The 22,584-nt window shown below is 39.2% G+C and overlaps 1 protein-coding gene across 1 annotated transcript in view; it reads left to right on the plus strand.

Moving 5' to 3' along the window:
- The window catches only part of gstcd (glutathione S-transferase, C-terminal domain containing), a 141,741-nt gene that overhangs the window by 82,245 nt on the left and 36,912 nt on the right, over positions 1 to 22,584 (plus strand). The window contains exons 6-8 of the mRNA XM_036574962.1: positions 15,793 to 15,908; positions 18,209 to 18,253; positions 21,009 to 21,137. Coding sequence (XP_036430855.1) covers positions 15,793 to 15,908; positions 18,209 to 18,253; positions 21,009 to 21,137 — 290 coding nt within the window. The remainder of the gene's footprint in view (positions 1 to 15,792; positions 15,909 to 18,208; positions 18,254 to 21,008; positions 21,138 to 22,584) is intronic.

Below are 22,584 nucleotides of genomic sequence, written 5' to 3' on the forward strand. Positions count from 1 at the left end.
CTCTCTTTCTCTCCCTCTGCCTTTCACTTCATCTCTCTGTCTTCCTCTCTCTTCCTCTCCTCCTCTTTCTCCCCCTTCCTGTCTTTCACTCTATCTGTCTTCCTCGTTCTCTTCCTCTCCTCCTTTCTTTCTCTCCCCCCTTACTGTCTTTCACTGTTCCTCTCACTCTTCCTCTGCTTATATCTTTCTCTCCCCTCTGCTTTTCATTCTATCTCTCTCTTCCTCTCTCTACATATAGCTTTTCTGTTCACCTTTCCTCTTTCTTTATTTGTTTCCCTCACTCTGTCTCTCGTTTCACTTGCTGATTCTGTCTCCCCATCTCTCTATCATCTCATTCTCTCTCTCTCCCCCTCTCCTCATCTCTATATCGTAGTTCTTTGTTTGTTTGTCTGTTTCTTTCTTTCTTTTTTTCTTTCTTTCTTCCTCATATCTGTCTTCACCCCATCTCTATATCTCCTCTGTCTCTCTATCTCTCTCTCCTTATCCTTATCTCTGTATCTTTCCTCCCATCTATTTCTCTCTCTCCCTCCTTCCTTCTCCTTCCCTCCCACCTTCCCTTCCTCCTCAGGTGAAGGAACGGCAGAAGGTTTTGGTGAGAAGTTGCTGTCTATAGGAATCTGTACGCTGCAGGTGGAGAGAGTGCAGTTTGACTGTGATGGTTTCTGTACTGTGATGTGGAAGAGTAAGGGGTGCTTATTTGTTTGTTTGTTTTCTTGCTCATTCAGCAGCTTCCCCTTAGAGTCTCAGTTCCTGGCCCTTCTGTTGCCTCCAGTCTGAATGACTATGCTCAGTGACCTCAGTATTGATGCATGAGCAAATGTTTTTGGGCACTTGTTGTAGTCTCTCAGCCCCAGACTGCGGTGGCTGCTGGGAAAAGGCAGGCTCAGGCAGATGGACTGCTCTAGCTCCAGCACTAGCCCCTCACCTCCCACCGCCTTTCCTCACCACCTGTGTCCAGTAACAGGTTTCTGCCAGTAAGAGTTTTTGACGAGAAAACACTGTGCAAATCTGGCAAATTAAAATCCATAATGTCCAGTAACAATATTCACTCAATATTCAAGTACAAACTGTGGATGAATATGGGGTTGAGTAACGTGGGTAGTGTTCTGTTCTGCAGCTTGAACTGGAGATTTTACAGTGAATTTGCAAGCTGATGAGTGTTTGGTGAATGTCTTCTGGTTACAAAGGCACTGGTGCATTTACCAATATTCAACAAGCCGCTCCTCCATTACCATGTATATACATCTCTTCACCTTTGTCTCCACTCTCCTAGGTCTCTTATTGGCTGTTGCCTGAATTATGTATTCAGTTACATTGCTGGCCTCTCACACTACAGGACTTGTCAATGTTTTGAGTCATAAAAATCAAACATTTAACATATGGGAAGACTTCCAGTCATTCCGGAGCTTGATGGGAAGCTTCCACTTGTTTCCACTCTCACACCATCAGGTTGTCCACCCTGTCGATTGCTTCTAATTGAGCTCCTCCCCTCCAAATAACTTCCAATTTTAATAAATTCGAGCTAAACTCGGCCGAAAAATCGTCTTTTCCAATGATAGGCTACTATTACAAACAGCGCTACAACAAAAACAGGTCCGCATAAAACAAAGTGTTGTACATTTTTTATTCCTGTGTATTTCAACGTATAGAAAAACATAATTTATAATTACATTTACTTCACAGTGTCATTCCTATATAGCTCACAACAGCCACGTTTGCATGCAGTTTAATAATCCGTTAATAATCCGACTAGCTCAGTCGGAATAGAATATGTCCATGTATACACCTCAATCGGAATAGACTAGCCTAATTGAGGCCATTCCGAATATAATTTCTATCCGATTGAACGAGGTGGGTAATCCTGTAAATAATATGTTAAATAGAAGAATAATAGCCATGTAAACGCCTGTATCCAATTACGTTCCCAATCAGAAAGTGTACGTTCTGCGCATGTTCAATCGTGTCATAGCGAGAGTTTATAACGTTCAACATGGCGGGAGCAGAAACTGGTCTGCAGAGGAGACGAAGTTTATGCTCTGAGCTTTAAAAGACGGCGGTGGGACGGACGTCCAGTTTATGTGTCTCAGAGCATGACGTCTTCCTCTCCTCTCGCCCTGCTTTAATAAGCACATGTGAAGTATGTTTTCCTGAGTCTGACATCATTTTAAAGCAATTAAAAACACAAGCACTGCTCACTGCTGCTCATCCCACTCTGACTGGACTCGTGATGCTCGTTGTCATGGTAACGTCTACACTAAGTGGTACTCTATGCATGCACGTAATTTTGGATCTGATTACTTGTAGTGTGGATGTAAACAGAGATTTTCCATCAGGGTTGATGTTGAGAGTGAGCATATAAACACATCAGTCTTAATCTATAATCGGAAAAATTCAACCGGATTGGCAGAAATCTATGCATGTAAATGTTGCCAGTGTAAGTGTTTTTGCACATTATTATTATTATTATTATTATTATTATTATTATTAATAATAATAATAATAATAATAATAATAACAATAATAATAATAGTAATGGCCTGTGACTGGAATTTTTTTGTCGTTTGGCAGCTTCATTCTTAGACACCATGACTGGCACCAAAATTTTCCACCAAGTGGAAGAAATTTCCTAGACGCTGAAGAAATGCTGGCCATAAATTACTGGCTGCACCCCAGTGTCCTCAAAGCGTCTCCAATTACCTCAGAGCCATGTAATCATGGAGACACAGGCCCATAACATGGCACAAATGGACTCACTCGTCTGCTTCTGACAACTGCTTTCCATTTTCAAATCCAGAGTTCATCATGTAGGAAGTGTTAATGGCTCAGTTAATGTCTTGGTTGAAACGTTCTCGTGGCAGATCGAGCAGGATGGCACTGAAAGAGCTGAATTGCCGTTATTCATTTCTGTAACCTGTTTTACCCTCTTCCTTCTTCAGCACATTTCATTTTTACTTGGCCTGACTCTTAACCACATTTTAAGCTGTACATTTGGATCTCTGTGGGCGGGCGCTGGTTTAGTCAGGTATAAATCTTGTATAAAGTGTGAAGGGGTTTTCCCATTTAGAGCACTGCATTGCACTTCTGAATGATGTGGGATGTAGGCGTCACCCTTTCAAGTGGTCTTCCATTAGTTGAAGAATGCTGTTTGTCTATCGAGGACTATAGAGTATTAGACACAAATCTCTTCTTCTTATCTGTTTTCAAAGCCCTCAATTTGTGCTGCTCTTGGCCGATTGTTCTCAGTAATCAGGCGATTTATAAAATTAGTTCAGTTCAGTGTCAGTAAACAGAACTTCAGACTACAAGCTTTCTGGGATCACCGTTTGAAAAGGTCCTCAGACCAAGTTTTGGGGTGGAGTTGGTGTTGTATACAGCATTTACGTAGTTTGGAATGATGGGAATTTTTTTTCCCTTTTTTAATAAAAGGGATAAACATTCCCTCTTTGATTTATTCTGTTTCTCAGCACCTGTTTGTTTCACTGCTTCTTCAACTTCAGCGAAGGTTTCAAAACAATAAAGATGTCCTCTGGGAGGAGAAATGAGGATTTGGGATGTTCTTATGCCTTTGAGGTTTGGCTAAACCTCATGGAAGGTTGAGGGAAATATATCCAGAAAAACACATTCTCTCATAATTGCCTCGTGCTGAGAAAGAAGCCAAAAAATCTGATGTTAAAGGCCAGAAATCCCTTTATTTTCCACAAAGGTTTTAGAAGAACTGATGAGGAGCCAAATGGCTTTTTGCCAGTGGTACCACCTGGGGCATTTTTCATGTAGGTCAGAATGATCCTGCTTGCATGATACTCTTATTTTGTTCTCTAAGATCAAATCAATCCTGTAGCTGTTGAATCTGCTCTTTAAAAGCGCAGTCAGGGAGCTCTGCTGCAGGCAGGCTGATGGATGGTCTGGATCAACTTTGGCTTAGCCATCTAGCATCTTCAGTACTGCAGAGCTTCTTTCAGCTGTACAGTCTTTAACCAGCCGTTTGATTCTGTCTTTTTCAGGGATTTTACTCTGAGATGGACAAATGCTTCTCTTGCCTTTTATGCTGGCAATTAGTGCTGCGTGTTGGAAGTATTCTTTGTTGCTGGCGGAGCTGCTGCACTTGTCAGAAAGCATTAATTTTCTTTCGTGATTGCAGTGTTAAAGAAAAGTGCCAACAAATGCATTTTTCTTGAAGTCAACTCTTTTATTTATTTATTTTTTTAACCAACCTCAGCTTTTTTGTTAACTGACTTTTAAACGCACTGTCAGTCCTACTTAAAGCCTGTAATTGTTCCACCAAAAGATCCTTGAATGTTTTAAGTTGTTTTAAGCAAGTTCTTTAAAGCAATAGGCAGAAACTTTCAGGCGTTTCTCATGGCAGTACATGATTTCACAGACTTAATTTGAGGTCTTCTAATGACTCTTCTTCTTTTTCCTCTTGTGCTTCTTCATCTTCTTTTTCGGCTTATTCTTCAAGCCTGTCCCAAAGTTCTCACTTCTGTTTTACTTCCTTTTGTGAACTCACACTTACATGTGCTTACCAGTAACTGTCCAGGTCCCATGTCTCAAAAAGCACAGTGCTCAATACGACATTAAACACACAATAAACACACCTGTTCCCCTATACCACATCGAAGCGGTGTTGAAGTAAGTACATAGGCCATTCACATGACATGCATTTTTTTGTGTCTGTTATTTTCCCAAAGAATAAATTTACGAATTCATGACATATATTATTCAACAATACCTCACTGCGTCCATATAAAATTCATTTCAGTTTCTTTTTGCCTCAAAATGTCTAAAAATGTCTGGTGGTGCAACCGTCCGGCCATATATGTTGATTAAGGAAACTCTCAAAAAAGATAATTTAATTATTTAAAATTCTAAGTAAAATAGTTTTATTTAGTTTTTATAGTTAACAGCTGTAAAATAAAAATGATTTTGCAAAATAAAGCAACTTTAAAAGTACTCAACTCCCTGAAAAAACATTGGTCTGCAAGTTCTTAGTTCCTCCAATGTCAGGCGGCACAGCCATAAACCAAGGACTTTTATTTTGACATGCTTTTACAAAAGAGGGGCCTGCATATTGTGTCATAAAGAAGACCCCAAGTGATCTTCATCCCTTTCACAAATTTTGGAAAATGCAATTTTTGAGTCGTGGTTAGAACACTTGAGCTTACCACATCAGGTGGTGTGACGTTGGGAAAACCATGAAAATGTGTAATTATTATAATGACGTTTATTGAATAAAATATAAGTATAAAGTTCAAGGACAAAGGTTTCTACAGATGTCTAAGTATATGCCTGTTTAATTAGAAATAGTCTGAAAAGTCAGGTGGCACACAAAGTCAATTCAGTCAATTGAATTTGAAGGCTTTGTGATAACACAAACTATATTTAAAATATAAAAAGCACATAAAAATAAGATTTTTAAAATTTGTAATTTCTACCTTACTTATCATTAACCCATATATCCCACAGCTTAACATATTAGTGATGTTCTAACATGCTGTTTTGAAAATATCAGGAAAGAGTCTTAACATCACAAGAATGCGGGTAACTGCCTGTCCCATAAAGATATGATACATATCTGCACACTCGCTGTCTTAACAAGCTCTTATGCCCTTTTGATGAACTCAGAAATGTCACATTAATGTGCACTTAAGCAGAACCACAAACTGCAGGTATGAACTTTTAGACAGGCCCTTCTTTTGCTTCTTCCTCTCCTCCCATCTTTTTTCATCTTCTTCTTCTTTTCTTGGACATGTTGGAGTATCCTGGAAAATTCTAGCATTATGTTAAGCTTTTAAGAGCGTCATTCTTGTTTAATTAAACTCTATTTGTTATCATTTCCTGGACCAGAAACCACCATCATCTTTAACACGGTCCAAGATTTGGTATTTTATTTCAGTCTGGATATGGAGATAATGAATAATTGAACACAGTCCAGTGTAATCTGTTAAGATGACTTTTTAACCACTTGCCCGGAGGCTTCAGGGTTTATGACAGAGACTTACTCATGAACTTCTGATGTGTTTTTTTGTGCATCGTTGAGTAGGTGGCTGGCACATTCTCACATCTGCCGAGGTGTTAAAACTTGATGAGCTGGATGGAGTCAGCGCTGTGGTTATGGCTGTCTAATAAAGTTAATTATATACGGTTCCGCTGGCTCAGGTACACACATGCTTGTCTTCCCAGTCTGTGTTGACAGAGCTGTGGATGCCTGTAATCCTGAAAAGACAAAAATAGTGCATGCGCTCCGTGATTTTTTAAAGCCCTCATGCCTGACAAATCCTCCATGTTGCTTCAGGGCCTTCAGTCCTAGATACGCTGGCCAGGCTGTTCTTTCAGTTTTTTATAGTGAAGAAGATGCTGTTGAAGACAGTGACCCAATGACAAAGCTGCAGGCAGGTGCACGGCACTCCTGTAAAACTAGTCCCGTAAGAGGAACAAGTTACTCTGAAAATAGCACCTTTGCATAACGGCTACAACACAGTCCTGGATGGACTTGGAGAAGAGTTAGCAGTGCTACAGTTAAATTTACCATCTGTGCTGAGCGACTGCTTTGTGATTAACGGTACACAATGCAAATGCAAAATCGCAGGATTGGAATAAATATCTTTTCAACCAGTAAAAGTGTTCATACATAAATAGTACAAATTTTATTCTGATTTTAATTAGAAGAAATGTTTTATAGTGCGTTCACAGTGCTGTAAATATTTTTGAGCGCTTGTGCTATAAAAATTGCAAGTGTTGTAGCAGGAATAAAATACTTTAGCGCTAAAATACATCCAGTATTTGTCTATTCACAAATACATGAAGGCTCCAACAATTTGCATGTTGTTCCCATGATTGGTTGGCTGTGACTCTTTAGAATGACTTCATTCATTTAAAATGTTTTGCTGTTATCATTTTATATTGTTTATATATATGATTTAGTGATCATTGTACTTTATTTAGGCTATTCATTAACCCTCTTTTGCATGGTGTTGCCATATGGCAACAATTAGTTTATCTGAATTTTTATAAAAAGCAGTAATAAAACATCTCTGTTTTCCTTTTTATTTGTGAACAAAGGGTCTTTTACTTTGAAAGGACGAATACATTGACATAACGTGATCAGGAATTCTTATTATAATGTTATTACCATACATTCCAAATACCAATTGGAATTGTGTTAGTTTCCAATATTTGTAAATGTTGGGTCATATGAATTTTGCTAACTATAAGTTGGATTTAAATAAATAAATAAATATTTCCATTATTTAAGCAATTTTAATCAACAAACACATGAAAACATTTTTATCGTGTTTAAGTAATAATTCATGCAATAGAGGGTTAATTTGCTGGATTTCACTTATGTGTGCTTTGTTTCCTGCCCGCTCCCGCGAACAACACTGAAAATTAGTCCCACAAGATATTGTGCAGACCTTTACATGAAGGAGTAGGTGTATAGGCGTTCCTAATAAAGTGCTCAGTGAGTGTATATCATATGTGCAGTCAAAAGCCTCTTGTTCATGCAGCATGTGGGTTCTTGTTACAGAGGGGGCTCTTGTAAGGAACTGGAGCTTTTCCCTTTTCTGTTGCTTTTGTCAGTTTGCTGCTCATTGATTTGTTGATAGATCTCCTCTTAGCACTTCAGTGTCATCTGCCAAAGGTGCTGAAGATATTGATTTAAAATCCATTTAAAGCCTGAGCAACATACGACGTTTGAGCAGCTGGGCTTCAGCCTGCATTACTTCAGTTTGAGGGGTCAAGCTAGTAAAATGCATTAACATTGCTTGAAAAAAATGAGTACAGGTAATAAAGTGTTAAAACATTATCAACATGTTGACTTTGACAGGCCCTGTTAATTACATTTAAATTATATATCTAACTTAATTGTCTATGTAAGTTAAATTATGTATGGAACTCATGTGTAGCCAAACAGCAAAAACTCCAGATCTCTAAGGGTTAATTAAAACCACATCTGGAGTCAACATATGTGTGTATTTACATTTTCTGAGACACATAAATCCGGCTGAATAAAGGCTTTCTTTCACACCTGTGTCACGCACGCCTTAATCTTCACCAAGAATATGAGGAACACACTGTCCTCACATGGCCAGCAGCTCCATGGTTTCCAGTAAATGAAGCCCTGAGTCGCAGCAGGCTTGCTGAAAGGAAACCGCAGTTTCACATCATGAAGAAATATTCCAGGCCTCTACTTCAAGCATCTCTCCTAATGCGTATTAATAATTGTGTATGTGAGATGGAAAAAAAAACCCACACTGCTAGAGGGGGACAGGCAGCGGAAGAGGAATGAGGTTTAATGGTGTATCTGACGTCTAGATTTGTGCAAGGTATTCCTGTCCATGTCTCGTCTCTCTGTGCCGGCCTGCTTGGCAGACGCACTAAAACAAGTCTAAACAGCCTAAATGACTTTGTGCCAACTGAGTGGATTCTGAGCTTTCATAGATGATCAGATACATCGAGGCTGCACTGGAGAGACGGAGGCGTGTTTACATCCGATGAGTAATATATTGCCGCTGTCATACTGAAACCTCTGATTTCCTTTTTGTTTTTTTTTCTGGAAACACTGGCTGCCCTTTACATTGTGTCAACATGGCATGAAGATTGGATGATCCAGAATCTAGTAGTGTACAGCTGCAGCCCTGAAGACCAAGTCCTGGGCAGAGGAAGTACCGTATTGGGCCGGTTAACTTTCTAGCTAAAATATGCTTAAACCTTAGGTTTAGATTAGAGTTCTGCTTAGTTCTTTACTTATACTGCATATTTGTTACACTAAATGGTTTCAGATTCGCATACAAAATATGAGAAGAACACAAAACAGTTTATAAATGGTCGTTTCATTTACTGAAGGAGAAACATTTTGAAAACCTGTCATCCATGTGAAAAAGTAATTGCCCCCTGAACTGCTTATGCCAACTTTAGCAACAAAAACTGCAAACAACTGCTTCCAATAACTGAAGATCTGTCTTTCACATCACTGTGGGGGAACTGTGGCCCGCTCTTCTTTGCAGAATTGGAGGACTTGAGCGTGAACTGCCCGTTTAAGGTCCTGCCACAGCATCTCAATTGGGTTCAGGTCAGGATTTTGACTAGGCTGCTCCAAACCTTTGTTTTGTTTCTTTTGAATCATTCAGAAGTGGACTTGCTCTCGTGCTTCAGATCACTCTTTTGCTGTATAAACCAATTGCTCTTGAGCTTCAGATCATGGATTGATGATCGGACATTCTCCTGCAGGATTTTACGGTAGAGAGCAGAATTCATGCTCCCATCAATTAGCAGCAAAGCATCTCCCCCGCCATCATACTTACACCACCATGTTTCACTGTTGGTATGATTGTGGAGTATTGTCTCAGCTTTATGCCATATGTAGCGGGACCCCTTTTTCAAATAGTTCTCCTTTCAACTCACAGTGCTCAGAACATTTTTCCAAATGTTTTCAAATGTGAGACGAGCCTTTATGTTCCTTTTAGTTAGCATTTTTTTACCTTGCAACTCTTAAATGGATACCATGTTAGCCTGGTTTCTTTCCATTGGTAGAATCATCATCATTGATTTTGAGGCAAACAAGGCCTAGAGTTTGACTTCCTGGTTGAGTTGTCATTGTGCTTTTGGAGGAATTTTGATAGGCTGGTCATTTCTAGGGAGATTGACCACTGTTCCAAATTTTCCTAATTTTACCTGATGTTAATGTGAGCTTCCTCACAGCCACTTTAACTTGCTGGCTTACTTGGATAGTAATATGTTTGTTCAGCTTGTTCTGGCTACAATCTCCACAACGAAGATGAGCTTTTACCCTTTACTAGCAAGCCGATAGGTTCTTTTTATTGAAAGCCGGGATAGACAGACCAGTTTCTGTACCAGTGTTTGCAATCATTGAACTGTCTTCTACTCCTTTATAATGTCTGTGTAGTTGGCTTAAACTAACATCTGCCCAAGCTGGGGCTGCTTTTGCCCCAGTTTTTCTCTTGCTCTGCACTCCCGAAATAACTTGGAATTAACTTTTGTTATGTTAACTTCAATTAAAAGTAAGTGTTTTTCCCTTTTCCATACAAATACCATTTTGTATACATGAGGTTTTGTTACAGCAGCAGTGATAAGTGTGTGTGTGTGTGTGTGTGTGTTGGGGAGAAATTACACTAGGTTGGAGTGAGAATGTTGAAAGGAAGTGATCCCACATGACTGCCAATTCAGCACCTGTAGGAAATAGCAACAAATTGGCATGGAGCAGTGCCCAGTCTAACACACTGATGAAGGATGGAGTGAAGTGTGGAGAAAAGAGAACGGTGGGGGGTGAGGGGGTGAGGGGGGCACACCTGATCTGGGAGAGGACCCAAAAGAAAAACATAACAGGGCCATCTATTCATTAGCCCACAGATTACAGGCTGTCAGAGCAATGAGGTCTGCAGTGAGAAACTCTTCCAGTAAACCAAACCTCCACTTCCCATGAGTCACACTTCTAGAGAGAGAGAGAGAATAAGGAGGAGACAGAGAGAGAGAGAAAGGAAAAGAGAAACAAGAATGATAGAGAGAGAGAAAAAAAGAACAGTCATAAAGAAAAGGGAATGAAAGGCACAGAGATGTAGATGGAGAGTGAAAAGAGAATGGAAGAAGAGACAGAAAAAGAGAGAGAGGGAGTATGAGAAGAGGGAGAGACATGCAAAAGAGGGAGAAAGTGAGATAGAAAGGAACAAGAGACAGAGAGAAAAGGAAGACCGATTGAGAGAAGAGGAAGAAAAGAATGATAGACATAAAGAGAGAGAAAAGTGAGGAGAGAGAAGGGAGAAAGCAGAGAGATGTAGAAAGGAAAAAGACAGAAAAGAGAGGCTGAGAAAAGGGAGAGAGAGAGAGAAGAGGAGGAGAAGTGGTGTGTATGGTGTGTGTGTGTGTATATATATATATATATATATATATATATATATATACCCATCAGGCATAACATTATGACGCTCATTGTCCATTTTATCAGCTCCAGCTTTGTAGTTCTACAATTACAGACTGTAGTCCGTCTGCATACTTTGTTAGTCCCCGTTTACCCTGTTCTTCAGTGGTCAGGACCCCCAAGGACCCTCACAGAGCAGGTACTATTTGGGTGGTGGATCATTCTCAGCACTGCAGTAACACTGACGTGGTGGTGGTGTGTTAGTGTGTGTTGCGCTGCTCTGAGTGGATCAGACACAGCAGTGCTGCTGGAGTTTTTAAACACCTCAGTGTCACTGCTGGACTGAGAACAGTCCACCAACCAAAAATATCCAGCCAACAGCGTCCTGTGGGCAGCGTCCTGTGACCACTGATGAAGGACTGGAGGATGACCAACACAAACTGTGCAACAGCAGATTAGGTATCTTCTCTGAATTTACATCTACAAGGTGGATTGACAGGGTAGGAGTGTCTAATAGAGTGGACAGTGAGTGGACACAGTGTTTAAAAACTCCAGCAGCATTGCTCTGTCTGATCCACTTGTACCAGCACAGCACACACTAACACACCACCACCGCGTCAGTGTTACTGCAGTGCTGAGAATGATCCACCACCCAAACAGTACCTGCTCTGTGAGGGTCCATGGGGGTCCTGACCACTCAAGAACAGAGTAAAAAGGGGCTAACAAAGTATGCAGAGAAACAGATGGACTACAGTCGGTAAGTGTAGAACTATAAAGTGCACCTATATAGTAAGTGGAGCTGATAATGAGCATGGAAACAAGGAAGTGCTCATAATGTTATGCCTGATCTGTGTGTGTGTGTGTGTGCGTGTGTGTGTATGTGTATATATATATATATATATATATATATATATATATATATATATATATATATTTATAAAACATGTATGTGGCATGAAAGATCTAAAGTACTATCGCAGATTGAACCAGAAGCCTACCTGCTGATTGTGCTGTGAAAGCAGTTTGGAGCGTAGAGTGATGGTTTAGTACCTGAGTGGGTGTAGCGCTGCCTCATTTTAACAGCTACAGCATCACACAGCCACCAGAGACAACTACCATTTACAGATAAAAACATGCACGTCTGAGTCACACTGCGCTGGAGCTCAGACGCTGGCGGGTGAAGTGGGGAGTTTGCGTTAATTCCAGGCGATTTCATCTCTTTCAGCAGGCGTCTGTAGCTCTGAGCTGACTTCATTTCATTCAGACACTTCACACACCGGCTAATCGCACAGAGAAAATTCAACACCTCAGCTTTACAGTTTTGATTAGCTGGACAAGCCTCGCCCATCAAACCTTCCCATCCGTGCTTTAGCATACCCAGGAGATTAGATAGGCTTCATATAGCAGCACACTTTGTGCCTCCAGTATGGAGTACCATGCAAGAACAATAGGAGGGTAATTAAGCAATGTAATCAGCCTGAAATTATGCATGTTTCAGACTGCCTCAGGAAATAAAACCTATTTTCAGACAGAATCCCACTGGCACTACATTCTTTACAGCAGCACAAGCTGATGTGCCTTTGTCTTCTTTTGCACAGACAAAATAATGTCCAAAAATTCTCAAATAATGTTCAGTGTCTTTCTGAGCGCTCACTCAAAATCAATGGGTCTGATCTGTGTTCTTGTTCAACCATTAAAAGCACTAATATTGCTGTTTTGCTATATGTATTTTCATAATTACATTAGTTATTTAATGAATTACATTTGTGATTCACTTTTTAATTGCATTGACTTCACATTGCAAGTGATTTCCAAAGCCACATCCACGTGCTTTACACATTAAAAACAAGATGTTTTCTGTCATTACAGTGGTGTTTTCGTAATTCATCTAACCACTCAATCTGTACAGAAAATACTGTACAACAGCCTAGATGAGGATCACAGGAACTTTCTCTCCAGGTTAGAGTTAACTAGCTGCTGTACACTAACATCCAGTCATTTTCAGCTTGTTCTGTTTACTATAGTGAGTCACTTTAAGCATTTTCGATTTGATTCATGCAAAGTGAATCTCTCTCTCTCTCTCTCTCTCTCTCTCTCTCTCTCTCGCTCTCTCTGTGTCTCTCTCTCTCTCTCTCTCTCTCTGTCTCTCTCTGCACACTTCTTAACCCTCCACTGTATGGTGTTGCCATATGGCAACAATTACTTTATCTCAATTTTACTTAAAATCAGTAATATAAAATGTGTGTTTCCTACTTAATTGTGGAAAAAGGGTATTTTACTTTAAAAGGACAAATACTTTGACATCACATGACCAGGAATTCTTATTATGATGTTGTTATTACCATACATCCCAAATACAATTGAAATTGTATTCATTTCCAATATTTGTAAATATTGGGTCGTACATTTTATGAAGTATAAGTTGGATTTGTTTGGTCTTGTTTTCAATAAAAGAATGTTTTTAGAGAAAAATGAGATTTTATAGTGCTACGGTACTGTGCTACAATTGCGCATTGTTGCCATATGGCAACAATTTACCAAACACCCCACTTTAAAAATAAATACATAGAATTTTTAAAAGATTTCCATTGTTTAAGCAATTTTAAATAACAAAAACACACTGAAACGTTTTTATCATGTTTAAGTAATATTTCATGCTGTAGAGGGTTAAATTTGAACCCCCAACTTATTTTTCAAGCTGTTTAACAGTAAATTAGTCTTCTCTAATTCTCTCTCAGTTCTTTTACCAAAAAGGCAATTATCACCTTTTACACATCACCATCAGGTTACTAGCCCATTATCAACGATGTTTGATTACATCGCCCTGTCGTCGAGGCCTACTCCCCACAGTATTGTTTTGTGCAGTGTTTGAATCGATACAGCACGTTGGCTCAGGCAAGACGCGTCTAGGCTTTAAATTCCAGATCTAGTGTCTGTTCATCACCATGTGAACACACACTTCAAAGACAGGAAGCTGCTCAGATGTGTGACTCAGAGGAGAAAGGGAATGATGACATGAAGCCTTCATTTCTGCTCTCAGATTATTTGAAAATGTTAGAAAATTAGAGGTTTTTAACCTTTATTTAGTTCCACTAGGCTCTCCTTTAAGGCTGTGTTGTAGGGGGTTGGAAGGGTCATATCACATCTAAAGGAGAAGTGCTATCTTGATTTCTGTATAAAAAAGGCTTGTTTTCTTCTGTTTGTGTTGTCTGTCTGTGTGGAATTGCGTGTCAGACGGAGTCAGCTGCTAAATGAGAAGTTTGGTAGCTGTAGAAATGGATTTAAACCCATGCTGTGCAGTATCAGTGTAATGGCAAGCAAACGTGGTGGGAAATAGATGATCAGAGCTGTGAGGAGTGCAGCCCGTCTGAAGTGGCTCTCAGACTTTTTACTCAACGAACTCACTTCATAAGCTCACACTAACTCACACGGTAGTCTCGTACACAGGACTGCGTTTTTAAATCTCATGTATATTAATGTGCTTTATGTGGTAATGGTTGGGGCCGTTATGGTGGTGTTGAATAATTATTTTTGATGCATTGGGAGTGTGTGTGCTGTATATGTGTGATCAGTTTTGAATTGTGTTCTTGTGTTTATGAATTGGCTCCTGTTTCCTTTAGTTGTTTTTGTTTAGTATGTACGTTGCCTGTCAAAAGTTAGGGGACACACTGCCTTTTAAAATTTTCAGAGTAATGACACACACTGTCACTGATGTAAAGCGCCAGAACCTGTTGCAGTGCTAATAGCGCCCCCTTCTGGAGAATCTTCCGCCTGCTTGAGTGAGTGAGCGAATGAGTGAATTGCTTCCTTACTGACAAACTTGCTTAGTGACTGAGTTGCTTCCTGACTGACTGACTGACTGACTGATATACTGATTGCTTACTGACTACTTACTAACTAAATGACATACTGATTACATACTGACTACTTACTGACTGACTGATGTGCTGATTTACTTATTGACTGACTGATATACTGATTGCTTACTGACTGCTTACTGACTGACTGATATACTGATTACTTACTGACTACTCACTGACTGACTGATATACTGATTACTTACTGACTACTTACTGACTGACTGATATACTCATTACTTACTGACTATGTACTGACTGATTGATTGATATACTGATTATTTACTGACTACTTACTGACTATTTACTGACTACTTACTGACTACTTACTGACTATTTACTGACTACTTACTGACAAACTGATGTGCTGATTTCTTACTGATTGACTGACTGACTGATATACTGTTTACTTACTGACTGACTGACTGACAGGCAGACAAAATGATTGACTTGCTTCCTTACTTACTGACTTGCTTACAGATTTATTTACTTACTGAATTACTCACTTATTTACTAACTTGCTTACTGGCTGACTGACAGACAGACAGCCTGCTTGATTTGCTTACTTACTGCCTAATGTACTGACTTACTTGCTTACTTACTGACATAATTACTGACTAACTCATTGAATTACTGACTGACTTGCTGACTTATTGACTTCCATACTTAGAATCCAGGTCCACAAGGTGCATTGCATCTAGAAATACCATGTTAACACATATTAACATAAAACAGCTATGTGCTAATCTTTTGATTGACTTCAGCTTCAACACTCAGCTTCATGTTTAAAGAGTCTTCCATACTGTGGTTTCCTTCACAAACTATTGTTAAAAACACATAATGAAGCTCTTCTGATGTAAGGGTGGTACAAGGCTGGATTGTTGTCAGTTGTTCCTTCAGTTTTGCTGTCAGGATTATAAGTTGCTGCAAACCAACAAAGAACATTTTGAAAAAAAAACTAGATGTCCCCAAATTTTTGATGGGCTCCTAATAATACTGCTTTTTTAAGCTTGTAAAGAAAGCTGCTGTGGAGTTAAGTTTGTTATTTCCTCCTCTCCATAGGCAAGATGTCAGACACTCGTGCTGTGCGCAAGCGACAGCAGCTGAACAACCTGGTCGCCATGGTGACAGAGCTAGCCCGCCCGGGCAACACAATAGTGGACTTCTGCAGTGGCGGGGTAAGTAACCATCTCTGACTGTGTGTGTTTGTGTGTGTTCAGATTTGTCCTGAGAATTCGCAGATTATAGAAACAACAGGAGTCTAAAGACACAATTATTGAAGTCAACATGAATGAGAAATAATAGTGCATTTTTATTAATATGACCAGGAACATGAACTAACAAGGTAATGAAAGGTCAATTGTGATGTCAAGTTGTGACAAAAAACAACTATAAAAAAGAGTATGTATTTTTTGTGTTTCATTTATGGGGCTTGGTGTCAAATGGTAGCAGTTGATATCTGGAACACACATTAGTGTCTGGAACTGATTTAGATGACTTGGCTCTATGAACCTAACCACTTGTACCCTGTACAATTTTGTTCCTGGAATTTGGAGGTTTGCAAAGAGCACTTTCTACACTATTCCTAGGCCCTGATGCTCTGTAAACAGGTCTCAAAGCAATCTCTAGAGTCTGAATGCTCATTATTATTTAACCAAAATGACCTTTTCCAACACACAGTTTGGCCAACACACATCATTAAAACATTACTGACCTCACTTTTCCCAGCCACAGTTAGCCTAATCACCAGCATCACTAAAGCAGATCACCAAATGTTTTAGGCAACCAAGAAGACTGTTTATATTGTAGCGTTGGCGCAGAGGTAGATGTGGAATCTGTCATTTTCTGTCAGGAAAATGCTCTTATGGAAACAGCAGTCAGAGTGGGGAACTAACTCACAGGGAAACTAGTGGGGTGAGGTCACCAGCAGCCAAACACCACATGAAGATGGTAAACACTTCTGTTTACACATTGCACAAAATAGAAGACAATAAAACACAAACAAGTCATGACATACATTACGACTAATAAACAACATTAACAGCAACAAAATTAACGTGGCAGTGCGGCGCATCCCGACAACACACCCTGAGCTCCCCTCGGCAGTGGAGCTCATGGCAGACCCCACAATTTTTGTCTTGGCAGTAAAACCACTATGCAACATTAGAATAAATACAAAAAAGCCACGTAACAAGAGTTTTCTGGGTAACACACAAATTAATTGACAATTATATGCTAATAAGAAATTAAATAATCATTATTCATATATAAATTAACCGATCATTAAGCATTAGTTACTGATTAAGTACTTAGTAATTAAGTACTTGTTAACTGATGGTTTACTTTTATTAGTTTACAGCTTAATTACTCATTAACTGTGTATTAACTGCTGCTTATTAAACTGATAATAAATGGATAAGTCTGTTTACTCATAAATAAGTAACATGAGAACTAACAAGTTAACGACTTATGTGTTAATTCCGTTGTTCCTCCACTGTACAGTCTTGGTCTTTACTGGCCACTTTCCTTCACCTCCACATATGCAGCTGCTTCTCTATCCTCAGAGTTGTCTTTACATTTTCACCATTAGTTGCTCCTTACTTCGTGTTACTTAACCATTAATTACAGCTTTTTGTGTCCCTCCATCTTCACAGCTAGCAGCCTACATACTTCACTGTGAATCACAGTAGAAACTTAGGTGGACATACTGGCCAGGTCTAAAACACAGGCTGCTTATTTAAAGATGTATGCACACATTTACCTTTATAAACATGTATTATCAGTTCATTATCCATGTAATAAGCAGCAGTTAGTACTCAGTTATTGAGTAAATGAACTACTAACTAAGGACTAACTAAACTATTAGTTAACAGTGTAATCAGTTACTAATTAGTACTTAATTAGTAACTAATGCTTAATAAGCAGTTAATATGTAAATAACGAGTTACCCCGGTTTCTCACTGCACTCTAGACATTGTATGTATTGGTTACATTCATTGGGGAGAAGACCTGATTTAATTTAAAGGGAGATTGATTTGCTGAAGCAGGTAATGGCTGGTAACTATAAAGACTGGACTTACTTGAGGAGAGCTCATTCAAAATAGTATCACTGTGGTTCAGTGTAACATGAAGACAAGCTGTCAACCCATTAATTTGGCAACAATTAAAGAAAAAGCAGCTCTTATTTTGTGGCTATTGTGACTCTGCAGGATCGGTCTTTCCGAGTTTTATGTGTGGCTATTGACCAGTCCCAGTTCTCCCTGTCCATGTAATGTCTCATAGTGCTCTTGTTATGCTGTGCACAGACACAGCCTGGAAGCAGGCTTTCATGTTCGGAGTTCACAGACGTACAGAGAACGGCTCACGGGTCAATATTCTAACGGACGGAGCCCGGCTCTGATGGCCAGCCTTTGATCTGACTGGCTCTTTGAGCTCCCTGTCTTGAGACTTTTTCTTCTTTTTGTATGTTTGTGTTCAGGGCCACGTTGGGATTGTTTTGGCGCACACACTTCCTGAGTGTCAGGTAAGTCCAGAATCTCTTTCTTCCTTCTCTCCAGCCGTAGCAGGTTCAACTCGACCGAGACGAAGGAAAAGAAACTCCAGCTCAGTTCTTCCCAGATGATTGTCAGGATTTTGCAGTAACTGAAAACTTACTCCAAATTACTGCTGGAGTCGATGTTAGAGTTTGTAGAAAGTTCAGTACTAACATTTTTGAAGCTGGTGCCAGTGAAACGTGGTGATCCTCTGTATCAGTTTGATACCCCAGCAAAAGCAGAAATGCTTTTAAGCACAGTCCTTCATTAATAAACTATATTATTAAAACCCACAACAACAAGGTATTGTAATGCATAAAGACGTAAGCTTAACTTTACAGGAGAAGGAAAAACCTACTTTACTTTTAATGCAAGTCAATGGAACCAGACATTTTTCCAAGTAATTCTGGGCCGTTTCTTTCGGTCCATTCATCATGAAATTTACACACAATATAGAGGACAGTAGGTATTTTCAAATAATGTCAAAAACGGTAAATGACCCAAATGGAGATACAAGGTTTTGGTGTGTGTGTGTATATATATATATATATATATATATATATATATATATATATATATATATATATATATATTTTCAGTTTTAAAAGGTTAGGTTGTGAAAAGGTACAAATTGCACCTTTCCCCAGGAAAGTAAATGTCTGTACCTTTAAAACTCATTTAACTCCTTCCACAGTTGTGCTCAACGGTGAGAGTTGACATCATTGGTCCCTGTAGTATCGACCCATCAGTGGGATTCAAGCACTGGGCTACAATGCCCCATTTTGAACACTGACACCATAATCAACCCAAAAAACATGGTAACATGGCTACATACGTTTGTGATAATCAATGTGATAATCGATTAAAGTTAAACCTGCCTTTTAGTCTTTACCGGTCACTCTTGGTGAGCAGCACGCACGAAGCATGCGTCTATGATTGGAGTAAATTTTAGAAGCAGAAACAAAATACATTTGTGCTTCAGTTGTGGAAAAAGCATCAGGAGAACGTTCTGCTGTGTGAGCCGTGCCGGACGGTTCTGGTTTTAAACAGTCCTGTTGGTATTTTGTGCTTCGTTGAATGCGTCAGATACACTGAGTGCAGCAGCCAAAGTTTAACTAATGCGAACAACCCCAAGAGGCACCAACTCACTAGGTTTTATTAACTTAGAATAGCTATGTCACCTTATACAGGACAGCATGTCAGCTGTCATATCCATAATGCAGTGATTCGAGTCAGTGTATACAAACATGGCTGTGCCTATGAATGGGAGAAGTCATGATGTGTCACCACCATAAAACATGCAAAAAAACACAGGATCCATGATCCGATCTTCTTAGCATGTAACTTTGCCTGCTGGTTCCTCATTACGAAGGTATTTGTGAAAGGGTTAAGGTACACAATGGGACCTTAAGTGCCATGTTGTACCTTTGAGGGTACATTTACATTGTTCTACCTTGGTGAACAAAAATGCTCCTGTACTGTGACAGTGTAGCACTGGTCTAAATCTACATGCAGAAAAATCAGATTTTGTTGGTAATCTGATCAACACGTTAGCATGCTCATAAGTAATCAGATAATGGGAAAACTCTGGGTCTACATGAGTCAGGCAGTAATCAGATTTCTGCTTTGCAACAGGCCGACGTGACGTAAACGTAATGTAAAACTCAAACTTCATGCTGCGGCTTTTATTTTTAAACATCGTGCTACTTTACCTGAAAATATGAACATACATCATCTAGAAGATGAAGAATATTCAAATTGTTTATTTCGTGTTTGGTTTCTGCACCTCTCCAAAAGTGTTTTGCTGCCATCTCGCAGCACTGCTTGTTTATTTGTGGTACCACCATCTGTTTTTGCACATGCACAGACTGAGAAATCCGAAAGAAATCAGAGTAAGAGTTCACATGCACTGAGAAATCTGATTACCGAGCTAAAATCCAGCTCTCTTTATCAGATTTCTTAATCGGATTTCTAGATCAGAGTATGGTGTTTACTAGTTTTGAATAATCGGATATCTGCAGAAATCTGATTATGATCGAATTATTGAGTGCGTGTGAACACAGTGTGATGTTTAGATGAGTTGCGGGAGGAGGTCTCAGAGCACGCACGAGTTAGGAGTTCTGTTCAGCAGCCAGAGCAAACCGTGCTTTACAAATTCAAACTTTTCTGGCTTTCTGGCACAGAAAGATGCATTTTTTTGCTTTGAAATATCTGCATTGGATGTGGTGCTGCGGCAGCAGCAATACTGGTTGCCATGTTCTTCTTCTGTTAAGTTCTTTAATTGCAGTCAGACAAGATTGTAGTATCGATTTAACTCTGTACCACCACTACTACAGAACAAACTTTACGTTTCTGATCATTTTTGGTATCTTCTTCAGCACCAAACTACTGATACTTCTGAAAATCTACTGGCCTCTGTTGTTGCTACAGTTTATGCCTCCCTTCTCTCCTTCATATAATCTAATAAAGTGTTATACAGCTTTTTAAAGATTTACTTATGAAGGAATCCATTGTATAAAGGAGTGTTCTAGTTTTCAGAACGGTACATTTTGAGCTTGTTTGAGTGCCTCAAGACAAAAATCTCAGGGAAAAGTTGGGCACACATGTTCAATGCAGTATTTATTTGATTATTCAAATGTCATTTGAAATTGATTCAGTTGGTTTTCACTCTGTGTTAAAATTTTAATAAGATTGCAGAAGTTGCAGATGGCTGTGCAGTGTACTGACCATGTTTTGAACCCTTAGGTCATCCTTATCGAAAACAAAGAAGAGTCTCTGGTGAGAGCGAAAGATAGAAGTTCACAACTGGGGCTTAAAAACATCGGCTTCATCCAGGCCAACCTCGACTACTTCACAGGAGCTTTCCAAATAGGGGTGAGTCATTCTGGATTAGGCCTCACAGGGATTTCTGCCCATCTCTAAAAAGTCTTATTAAGCCTTTTGATACAGTTTAAAAATGTAAGATCATAAAATGTCTTTTATTACTACTGCAGGTGTTAAATCCTAAGATGATGCATTAAGATCAGGGTTATAGTGTATTACACTCATCTGGAATAGTCTGCCGCCAAAAATATCCAGCCGACAGTGGTGCTGTGAACAGAAACTGACCACTGATGAAGCGCTAGTGGATGCAGAATCGTCAAACACATTGAAAAGACCATGCTGTTCAAAACACATATACATGTTTGATTTTTCAAGCAGTTGGTTTGAAGAAAATAGACTTTAACACATGCTACATTTAAGTTTGTGTGCATTGTTGTGTGTTGGAAACTTCTTTGTTGAGGACTTGAAAAGGTGTTAAAAAGCACTGAAATTAATTTTAAAAATTGTGCAGCAACCCTGAATCAGGCTGGTAACAAACTACTTATGACCATGTTATAAATGGCTTGCGAATGTGTTACATGGTTATAAGCATGTAATACATCTTCACATATAAAATAAAACAGCATCTTTAATCATTATGGATTGTTAACCATACATTAAACATTAGATTCTTACATTTGATCTTAATCTTTTTACATTTATGGATCCATTCATGTTCTAAAATATAAGACCTGCAAAGCCTAAAAGTGTGTAATGGAACCTTTATCCATTAGTTACTCAAGTAATTAACTGCAGAAAATTGCACTTGGAAAGATGCTGCTTTTCTTAAACCTGAGCTATGAAGACAACTTTTAAATGTCATACTCAGAAACTGTAATTCAGGCCAATTGTAAGTTTGTAAAAGTCGTTGTTTTATGTGGATAAATTTGCATTACAATACACTGTGATGTAAATTCATTCATACGAATGTATAGTTAAGCACAGCTTTTGTTTGCTAGCGCTTCATTCAGCACAGAGGAACTGCCATTTCTTCTCTCCTTCCTGCTGTCCATGTGAATGGCTTAGTTAATTCCTGTGTATGTGCCGTCTGAAATGCCAAAAGCAGAGCGAAATCAGCTGTCTGCTTCCATTCTGAGCCCCACTGAGTGCTAAAGCGCAGCTCTGTTAGCACTCCCACCACGTTAACACCCGCAAGAGCGTAATTATCTCCAAATTAAGAGGTCAGCTTGCTAATTGCAACCTTGAATGTGGTGTTTTTAATGTTCTAACTGATGTATTTTTACTCAAACTTTGTTATAAAGTAATGAATAGTTTGTGTTTCCATAAAGCCAATGCTCTGTTCTTTGATTCTGATACTTATTTTCTGTTTTTCTGTTAAATTACGGTAAAGCCAAGGTTCTTGGCCTGTGCACTGAATCTGTACTTGCATTGACGTAATTAGACTCTGGTGGAATTCTTAAGCGTAACTGGCTTTCTTAAAGAGTTTCTTAAAGAGTGC

The sequence above is a fragment of the Colossoma macropomum genome, unplaced genomic scaffold (assembly GCF_904425465.1).
Source record: "Colossoma macropomum unplaced genomic scaffold, Colossoma_macropomum, whole genome shotgun sequence".
Classification (NCBI taxonomy): Eukaryota; Metazoa; Chordata; class Actinopteri; order Characiformes; family Serrasalmidae; genus Colossoma; species Colossoma macropomum.